This window comes from Camelus ferus, chromosome 20 (genome assembly GCF_009834535.1).
Source record: "Camelus ferus isolate YT-003-E chromosome 20, BCGSAC_Cfer_1.0, whole genome shotgun sequence".
Lineage (NCBI taxonomy): Eukaryota > Metazoa > Chordata > Mammalia > Artiodactyla > Camelidae > Camelus > Camelus ferus.
This window is the reverse complement of record NC_045715.1, coordinates 29,326,210-29,336,777: the sequence shown is the minus strand read 5'-3', so window position 1 is coordinate 29,336,777 and position 10,568 is coordinate 29,326,210. Positions and strand designations below refer to the sequence as shown.

The following is a 10,568-nucleotide window of genomic DNA, read 5'->3' as shown; positions in this document are numbered from 1 at the left end:
TGACCACTGTTTTTCTTTTATGTGTCGTCTTTTTCTTGACTATTGTACTCTGTATGCAGGACCCTGAGACGGGACTACCACCACAGCCAGGCGTCCAGGGAAATTCTGGCCATAGACTAGGGGTTCGAATCGCTCGCAAAAACTCTCCAAAATTTGTCATGATGTGGATCCCCGGTGGTGAGTGACCTTCCTCATAAGTGTACCTACCGGTTGAGACAATTTTACTCTGAGGTCCGCTTTCCGTTTGATTCTCGCTCCCGAATCCGCCCCCGTTCGTCACTTTCCCATTCTCCATTTCAGCCTCTGAAAAACAGGCAAACTGGAACGTAAACTAACTGAAGGCTGTCGTGCGGCTTCTGTGGGGGCCGGGACTTCGTTGGTCGCTCCTGCCGAGGTGCGTTAAGGTCCGACATACCTAACGCTTTGGGATTATTTACATTCCCATCAATTATAACTATTTATTGTCCTAACGTAAATGAATACGGTGGGAGATAGGGAAAAGGCAAAGATGCTCCCGCCCCCTCGAAGCCCGCCGCGTCGTGATGCTTCGAGCATCCCCGGAAGAACCGGCTCCGCTCCCCCTAATCCCTTCCCTTCCGCTAAGCCCACCCCGCGAGGAGCCCTCGGAGTCACGTGGCCTCCGGGGGAGGGGAAGTGGGCGGCCCAGCGGCCGCCATCTTGCCGGTGTGGAGGCGGAGCGTGAGGAACGCAGGTCGCGCGCTTCCCCTCCCCTCCCTTCCCCTCCCCTCGCCTGGCCTCGCGCCGCCTTCCGCGCTCCTCCCCGCTTCTGGCTCTTGTGGCCGCTGCCTGAGTGGAGGAGCAGGGAGCCCCGGAGGGCGGGGGGGTGTGTCGGGCGCGTGCTTGCGCCCTCTAACCGCCAGCCACGGGGGCGCGCTCGGCTGGGCCCCAGAGGCGGCGCGGGGCCGAGGGGAGGGGGCCGCTCCGGCTGTGGGGGCGGCGCGCGGCGGCCGTGGCGGCCCGGGCTGCAGCTGCGGCGGCGCGCTGGGGGCCCGCGTCTGGGGTGCCCCCGGGTCCGAGCTGCAGCCGCTGTCGGAGCCATGTACCGCAGCGGCTCCCGCTCCTCCGTCTCTTCGCACCGGCCTAAAGAGAGCGGCGGGGGCGGCCCGCGCACCGGCCGCAGCTCCGGCTCCTCCTCAGGCCCGGCTCGCCGCACCTCTCCGCCGTCCTCCGGCTCCTCCTCGTCGCGGACGCCGGCTCGCCGACCCCGCTCGCCCTCAGGGCACCGCGGCCGCCGGGCCTCGCCGTCCCCGCCGCGGGGCCGCCGCGGCTCCCCGTCCCCGCCCCGCGGCCGCCGGGCCTCACCGTCCCCGCCGCGGGGTCGTCGCGTCTCCCCGTCCCCATCGCGGACCCGTCGCGGCTCCCCGTCGCCGCCACCGCCGCGAGGCCGACGACTCTTCCCCCCGGGCTCGGCCGGTTTCCGAGGCAGCAGCCGGGGGGAGTCCCGCGCCGACTTCGCCCGGGACGGCCGCGGAGACCATCCAGGCGACAGTGGCAGCCGGGTAATCCCACCCCTCGACCAGGACTCCCTCCATACTCTAGCCCCCTCGCCCGGGGTTCCCTCTTCCAGAAACGCCCGGCGCCCCGAGGCCTCCAGGCCAGGGTCCCCAAATCGAAGGCCCTCCACTCCCACGGGTCCCCTCGGCGACGCCGTTACCTGGAGGTTCCTGATCTTCCCCAGGAGCTTCATTTGCACAATAACGGACTCGGGATACACCTGGGCGCCGGGTCGGGAGGCATTGCTTCATTTCCTAGGAATAGACTGATTCTCTTACTCTGGGTGAGGTGTAGAAAAGTTTGCCAGGGCTAGGGAAATCTCCAAGCCGTGTGCCTGGTACTTTTTCAATAGTTGGTGTCCTCAGTGTTCCGTGGTTTTGCAGCCCCTTAGACCAGAGCTTCGCCCTGGATCTTTGAAAGGCTGAAATGTCTTTGTGGTGAGTTAGGATTCCTTAAACCTTTCCAGGGTAGACACCTAGAGTGTAAACTGTTAGCTCTCTAAGTTGGAGCTGCCTCTCTGAAATCGAAGTGTGCTTACCAACAGGCATCGTAATAGCTGCTACCACTTACTGGGTTATGTGGCAGGAATGATACTTAGCCCTTCAGTTTACACATTCTCTTTGAACATTCGCAACTCTTTGAGTTAAAATAATTACCTCAGGTAAGATAGTTAGAATGCTTTCTTATTGAACAGCTGAGGAAGCAAGAGAGGTTTAAGTAACTTAACCAAAGACCACACAGCTAAGAGGTGGTGGAGTGTGATTCAATTCATATCTGCCTGGTTTCCAGCACCCTGATTTTAGCTTTTATTTCCCTGCTGAAGAGACAAAATGTAGACGTAACACTGACGTCTCACTGTAATCACTATGCTAGTAGAGCCTCTGGGCAGAATTTGGTGTTTTGGAATTTGTTTTTATTATCAGTTCACTTATCTTTTTTTTTTTTTAAACCCTGTGACGAAGTTTTTGTTTTCTTAAGTGACTCTCCAGCAGTATCCAAGTGCTCTGGGTATGCTGGTCATAGGTGAATTGACTTGTCACTATGTTAAAATTTTCATAGCTGAACAGGTATCATATGAATGTCAGTCACTACAGAGAAAACAGAAAACTACTAGTTTCCATAACCTCCCCTTCTCCAGCGCACAACCTGTTTGCTCCAGTCTTTTCTGTCTCAGTAAATGACAACACCCATTGCTCAGCCAGAAACAATGATGATCTCCCTTCTCCCAATCTGTAAGAATAACTTCATTTGTCTAACCTGTCAGCTTTCCCTCCAAAATACATCCCCCAAACTATCCTTCTTCTGCCATCACTCTAAACCCTGTTACCTCATGCCCAGATTATTGCATTAGGCTCCTTTACACTCCACTCTGGTTACCTTCCAGTTTTTTCTGTACCCAGCAATCACAATAATTTTTAAAAACCATCATTTTATACATTTAAGAAGTATTTATTGAACATCTACCATGTGGTTCTGGGCACTGGGGATACAATAGTTAAGAAACCAGTCAAAAACCCCTGCCCTCATAGCACTTACATTCTAACAGGGGGAGTTGGATAATAAATAAGATAGAGAAGTAAAAGGTTTTGGCATGTTAAATATAGTTAAGTGCTAAGAGAAGAAGAAAACAGAAGAAGGTTATTTTTTATAAGGTAGCCAGGGAAGGCCTTCTAGGAGGTGAGTTTAATTAAGACCTGAAGGTGGAGGTATGACAGTGTGAGCACCTGGAGGAAGAATGTAGTTAGATCATATTGCTCACCTGCTTGAAACCCTTCTGTGGCTTTTTACTACATTAAGAATACAATCCAGATTTCCTAACTGTGGCTTCTGCCTCTCTTCTCCTGTCACTTTGCTGCAGTTGCACTGGCCACCTTTCTGTTGCCCCAAACATGCTAAGCTCATTACAGAGCTTGTTCTTTTGCCTTAAACTTCCTTCCATCTGTTCTTTGCAGGGCTAATATCTCATCACTGATGCTTCAGGTTAAATGATATCACTTCAGAAAAGCCTTCTTTAACCATCTTATCTGAAGTGGCTTCTTTTCCCCAATCTCTTTCATGTTACCATGTTTTAATGACTGTAGCACTTTATAGCACTATCAGAAGTATTTTTTTTTAAACCTGTTTTTGGCTTGCCTCCTTCACTGGAAATGTATAGGTTCTGGGAACAGACTTCATTCACTCCTGTAGCCCCATGCCCAGTACCAGTTAGTGAAAGAATAATAAGAGGTCAGTGATTGGAAGGGTTGGAAATAATGGGCTTTCATCTAAGAAAATGATCATATTTTTAAAGTCTTTTATTTTTGGAGTAGTATGTTACCATAGCCATTTCTCACCCTGTAGGATCACAACTTTGTGACTAGGAAGGAGAACATTTTTGAGTGTAAGAATGTCTTGATCCTACTGACTATTATCTTTTGCTTTTGTAGAGACGCTCTCCTAGTCTGCGATCTGACTCTTCTTTGGAACAGAGCTTAAGGATCACTGTTGGCAATGACCACTTCTGTGTTGGCATACCAGAACGGCGGCGGCTCAGTGATCGACTGGGGTCACCAGTGGATAATCTGGAGGACATGGACAGGTAGGCTTCATCTGAGGCAGGGCACACCGTGGTAATGCTTGAAGGTAGAGAGATTGCGGTTTTCTACATGATGTATTTGGAAGGGTGGTACCAGCACTGAAGTGATGCCCTATGTCCAATACAAAGTGTAACATTGGAAAAGACTTTCTGAGTGGGCTAGACTGTGTTGCTGAAAGAATTACGTAGAAGAAAAGACTTCAGGTCATCCTGGCCTAATTGGGAAGGGGAAAGTTGAAGGGACATAAACAGAGTCCCCCAAATTAAAAATAGTTAAGATAATATAGATTCTACAATGTTAGAACTAGAGATCCCTTCTGGAAAGGCAAGTTCTGGAAAAAATAGGAAATCTTTTTAAAATGGTGTTATTTTTCAGCTTGTCTGGGCTAAAATACAGATTCAGAAAGGGTTTAGGTAAATTTGTGTCTAATAAATACATATGTGCATATATATTAAATATAGAGACATTAACAGAAAGTTAGAGATCTTTGAACATGTTTAATTTTAGTTACTACTTTACAGCTATCGAGTGCTGAGGAAGGGCAGGTATGCTCCACAGAGTATTAAATATAGATCTCATATATTAGGAAATTAGATATATATATATAGGAAGTAAATAATAACATTAGGTGTTTTTCACCTCAGAAAAGTAAAAAAGTAAGGATGGGAGTGCAGGGAAAGCACTTTTTCTGAGAGCTGAGAACCATGTCTGTTAATGGTCTCTGCCCAGCACATTGGGAGTTTTCCCAAATGTTAGCAGTAGCAATAAATCAATATAATGTTCTTTCAAACTGAGACTGTCCATGCGGTAGTGCACAGAGTATAGGCAGGCAGGTGGGGGACAGCTGGGAAGGAAGTCTGAGGATCACTGTTGCCCTTTGGTAATATTTACTTCAAAGCTTCAGTGGCTATTCAATGCACTGAAGCAAGACAGGACAATTCTGTGTCATATAACACTGAAACTTCTGAAGATAGTGCTTCAAGATGTGACTATATCACTTAATTGAGGCAACAGCCCTTGCCCTTCTGGCTGCTTCTATTTTGGGAGATGATTAAGTAGGCAGTCGGAGTAGGTGGTGTGTGGTGTGGTTCTCTTCCTTCCTCGCTGAGGTTTTGAGGTAACTTTAGCATTTCCTTTTGTTAGTCCTAGGGTGTTACCTCCCCTTTCCATAAACTTTGTTATACATGTGTGCTTCAGGTAGCCAATTGTCTGTAAGTTATAAAAATAAAAAATTTCCTCTTAGGGAGTTTGGGGTAGTAACCTTCTTTCCTGAATCATGTTTCAGAGAGAGAAGTTTATTTTAGAGAAAGTGAGATAAAGTTTCTAAAAGGAGGTACCAGGCTATTCTTTAGACTTTTTGCCCCCAGCATGCTTGCTCAATATGGTTTGTGTGGCTAAATACTGCCCACTAAAACCAGGCCATAGGAATGTTAGTATTCTCAGAACATCTTCCTAACAATGAAAACAGTCTTCAGCTAATGAAACAGGCCATTTCCATCCTTTGTATACAGATGTGTGTTTATTTTTTCCTAAGACTCGATATTCTTTCTCTTCCCATATTGAATCTGTTAAATTTTATACCGGGTTTGGTTTACAGCCAAATTGCCAGGGTTGTCAGTGCTCTCACCTTGGCATCTATGTAGGACAGTAACTTATTCTGTATTTATTTGTTTTTTGTAATGGAGGTACCAGAAATTGAACCCAGAACCTTGTGCATGCTAAGCATGCACTCTACCACTGAGCTATAGCCTCCCCCCATGTAACTTATTCTGAAAAAGGAGTATAAACAGGTTGTGTGAAAACTGTTAGCTTCTAAGGACTTGTGGATGTGAAGTTCTTTTCCCCTGTTTATCAAAGTACTCTGCATGTTATATGTTCCATTCATGGAATTCTCATCTAACTCTCCTTGCCCTGATGTAGGTTGAGGGAGTAGGACATTTTTCCCTCTGATTTAACTTAGGGAAAAGACAAAAGCAAACAGCTTTCTTCAGGCATTTTGAGGAATCAGCAAAGGAAAGGAATGGAAAATTTGGACTCTGAAGGACCTTTTTATTATTATTGTTGTTGTTGTTATTATTATATGCACTTTTAACAGCTTTATTGAGCCATAATTCATGTATCATACAATTCACCCATTTAGAATGTATGGTTCAGGGACTTCTAGTATCTTTACAGAGTTGTTGATCCATCACTATGATCAATTTTGTAACATTTTTACTACCTTACCCTTAGCTGTTAGCACCCCACAACCCACACCCCACCAAACCCAACCTACTATTAATACCACTAATCCATTCTCTGTCTCTATAGATTTACCTTTTCTGGCCATTTCGTATAAATAGAATCATACACTATATGGTCCTTTTTGACTGGCTTCTTTCACTTAGCATAATGTTTTCAAGATTCATTCATGTTTTAGCGTATAACAGTGCTTCATTCCTTTTTTATTGCCAGTAATATTTCATTGTGTGTATTTTGTTTACCCACTCATCAGTGATGAATGGATAGATAAATATCTGAATTGTTTCTACTTTTTGGTTATTATGAATAATGCTGCTATGAGCATTGATGTACAAACTTTTATGTGGATGTATGTTACCATATTTTTTAAACTTGTTTAATGGAATTTGTAGGTTAGAAAAAAGTAGAATAGTACAGTGGGCCGCCGTGTACCCATTACCTACACCCGACAATCAATTTTTTAAATAGAGTTTATCTTAGAAAAGAGTTAGACTTAACCAAAGCTTTCAGAAAGAGTTTGTTATTGGACTATTCTGAGCTACAGGGCATCAGAGCCCTTTTAGGACTTACTTTTACAGCAGTCAGTTCTCTTTCTTATCCTTCGGGATAATAAGCAACCTGATTTCTGCTTGTATTTATATGATAGCTCATTCATTTAGCTGTTTCTATGCCTTTCATTGTTTTTTTGGCTCCTTTTGCTGGAGATCACACATCTGACTGAGACTTTCTGAGAGCCATTTCATTATTTCTACCTTCTTGATATTTAGTGTTGCATTAGACTTTAGGCTAATATGTCACTTGCTGGTGATATGTAATAGTTCTGGTGGGGAACTGAATGTGGGAACATGGATGAACTTGCCACTACCCATGGAGCCTGTGTTTTTCCCCTTCACTATTATGATCAGAGACTATTTGGCAGATGATGTTTTGGCAATGGAGTGAGTTTCTAGACTTTCCTCCCTGGAAATATGTGTATTCATAGCTGACAAACCTTCCAGAGTAAAATATTTTACTCTAGTTATGTTTGATTTCAGCAATCATCCTTGGTCATTCTCATTCTTTCCTATTTTGTACTGTATTGGGACCTCAAAGTTCCCCAGATTCTTGGGAAGGAGGTAACAGGAACCTGGATTCCCACAGGTGGCACTCTTACAGAGGATGTGATAAAGGTTGTTCTTTATAGTCTTTCATAAAGTTATTTATAGCTGTTACCCAGGTCTAAAACTTTGAATGAAGACTGGGTTGGTGAATGAGGAAAGGCAACTCTTTGATGTTCTGCTAACTTAGTTCCAGAGATAGGAAAACAACTATTAAAAAACAAAGAAAAGTCATTTCTAGAAACTCACAAAAAACAGAAGTAGCTACTAGAAACTGTAGAAGATAGCAATAATTACCATCCTCTGGATGGTAATTCACTGTGGAATGTGAGTGACATAAATTTTTCAGTTGTATACTTAAAGTGCTAGGGGATCTTTATTTCTATCTGTGATTTAAATCAGAAGCTTTTGGGGGGACAGTAGAAACTCTGTGACCGTAATGCCCAAAAAGGTTAGGACTGTTCTGTGGTATAGAGCTCTAAGCTAAAAGGACAGATGTCCCATCCTGTGTTCTTACCTTCTTGCCATCAAGGTCTAAGACCTTTTTATTTCTATGAAATAAAAATACATAGTGAGATAAATCATTACATACCCTTTCCTGGGCCCAAGATTAGCAGAGTGCTTATCGATATCCAGGCAAGGCAGGAAAGGGGTAACAAAACAGGCTATGAGGGAGTTTTGTGGTTTTTCATATGTGAGCCAGCAAAGCAAAGCAATTGGAGAACCTTCTAAAATTTAGGAGAAAATCATGCCAATTAGATAGATCAGTAGTTTAAAAAATTTTTTCTCCCTATAGTAAAATTCATTTTTCCAAATGAAATGTTCTATAAAATCTTACTATATAAAAAAATAAAATTGGGCCAGTATGATTTCAGTGAGGTGGAAGGCCCAGAGTGGTGCAGGCTCTCTACCTCTGTTTTTTAGGCAGTTCCTGAGCACTCTTCAGAATCACTGTGGAACACAGCTTGAAAATCATTGATCTGGACTAATGTTTATCAAATTTTAAAGTGCATACACATCACCTGGAGAGCTTGTTAAAATGCAGATTCTGATTTAGTAGGCCTGGGTGGAGTCTGAGAATCTGCATTTCTAAAAAGTTCTTGGGTAATACTGATATTGCTGATTCAGACCGCACTTTTAGTAGCAAAGAGCTACAATTTAGCTCGTTGAAGTTATGTAACCCAGGGCTCTTTGTAGTGTGGTCATGGTGTTTTCACATTTCCCAAACCCTAGCATGATCCTCTGCATCCCCAAAGTCTAATCAAAGAGATTGGACTAAAAGCTCTGTCTAAGTAGATTAGTAATCTCTCCCCTTCCTTAGAGGCTGAAGCTGCTTGTGCCCTGGGGAAGGGGAGAAGAAATATTTAATGTACATACTTAGATTTGTTCCTGGACTTCATAATATTGTCTTTTGTCCTAAGCATTCTTTAGCCCCCTTGCCAAATGTCAGTCTCTTAGCCTTGTCTAGTCTTGCTCTTTTCAATCCAGGATGTTCAGTCATTCTTGTCTCTTTCCTTAGGGATGACCTGACTGATGATTCTGTCTTCACTCGAAGCTCTCAATGCTCTCGAGGTCTTGAACGATATATTTCCCGGGAGGAGGCACCTCTCAGTCCCTTCTTGGGACAACTTGATGAGGACTACCGAGTGAGGGAAACTTTCCTGCATCGTTCCGATTATAGTCCCCATATCACTTGTCATGATGAGCTGTTGCGGGGTACAGAACGGACTAGAGACAAACTCAAAGGCTCCTACTCTATGCGACCTGAGGAAAGGAGCCGGGAGGTCAAACGGGCCCGTTATGATGACACAGAGAAGATACACAGCATGGGAGGTGATCACCCAAGTTTTACATCAGGGACCCGCAACTATCGACAGCGTAGACGGAGTCCAAGCCCTAGGTTTCTAGACCCTGAGTTTCGAGAGCTGGACCTTGCCAGGCGAAAACGAGAGGAAGAGGAGGAACGAAGTAGGAGCTTAAGTCAGGATCTGGTGGGAGTTGATGGTGGTGGCACTAGTTGTCCCATCCCTGGATTGTCAGGTGTCCTAACTGCATCAGAGCAAGGATATTCTTTACATCGGCCTGAGGAAGTGTCTGTGATGCCCAAGAAGTCAATTCTGAAGAAGCGGATTGAGGTGGACATGGAGCCTTCCATGCAGGTCTGTGCTGCGTTTCTTCTAGGGTCTCTTGCTATTCCCTCTGTTATTTTAAAGCCTAGTTACTTTCCTGGGGACTGTGTCCCTAAAGAATCTTTGGGATATATGCTGGACTGACACTGTTATGCTGTACAGGACCTTCCAAGACTCTCCAAAGGAAACTGTAGGCCTCATAATGCAACAGTAGGGAGCTTCTATTGTCATATATTAGGCTTTCTAAACAGACGTTTTGGAGAGTATCTGTTACAGTTTTTTTTCTCTAAATTGGATAGTCCTGTAGGAATCTTTGAATATGGATTTCTTGGAAATGAAGGTTGAAGGGCAAAGGGAGGAGCTGATCTGAATTTTCCTCGTCTCTCTTAAGAGAGAAGAAAAAAATTATGAATGGTAGGACACTAGACCAGAAACCAGATGATTCTGATTCTGGACCCATCTCTGCTATCAATTTGCTGTGTAATTTTTAGACAATTCACCTAACCATTCCGGGTGGTTTTTTTTTCTCACTTATGAAAAGATGGTCAAGCATGAGCATTAGTTTTTAGCTGTGTTCTTAGTAGCTAAATGTTTCTGAAGAAGTACCTGAGGGCAATTAGGGACACAAGGGGAGGCTGATTTGTTAGGGTTTCAGAGTTTCCTGACCCTACTTCAATCAAAGCAGCTCCACTTCTATGTTTTATTCTTTTGGGGATCCATAAAAATGAAAACAAGCTAGGGCATCTTTAAAGTCCTTTTGAATTCACATTCCTTGATAAGACTACAACAAATGGGCAAAAGTGAAGATTCAATCCAATCTGCCTTATTTTCTATTTCCTCTTGCTACAGCAGAACCATCTGGAGAAATGGGAACCCAAATCTTGAACCTAAGGACGTCCCTTTCTTCCATACTTATCTTTCCCCTATTAATTCAAGAAGAACAAAGTATTTAAGTGTTTATCTAATTACTAGTTTCTGAGATTCTGCATAGAGGCTAAATCAGTTATATT

The 10,568-nt window shown here is 44.3% G+C and overlaps 1 protein-coding gene across 5 annotated transcripts in view; it reads left to right on the top strand.

Moving 5' to 3' along the window:
- The first annotated feature begins 907 nt into the window (after positions 1 to 907).
- Positions 908 to 10,568, top strand: part of ZNF318 (zinc finger protein 318) — a 31,754-nt gene continuing 22,093 nt past the window's right edge. For all 5 annotated transcript variants that reach the window (XR_004313607.1, XR_004313606.1, XM_032463114.1 and 2 more), the window contains exons 1-3: positions 908 to 1,520; positions 3,942 to 4,093; positions 8,949 to 9,588. Coding sequence is in view for 3 of the 5 variants with exons in the window: in XM_032463114.1 (XP_032319005.1) it covers positions 1,059 to 1,520; positions 3,942 to 4,093; positions 8,949 to 9,588 (1,254 nt within the window). In the remaining 2 variants the exon portion in view is untranslated. The remainder of the gene's footprint in view (positions 1,521 to 3,941; positions 4,094 to 8,948; positions 9,589 to 10,568) is intronic.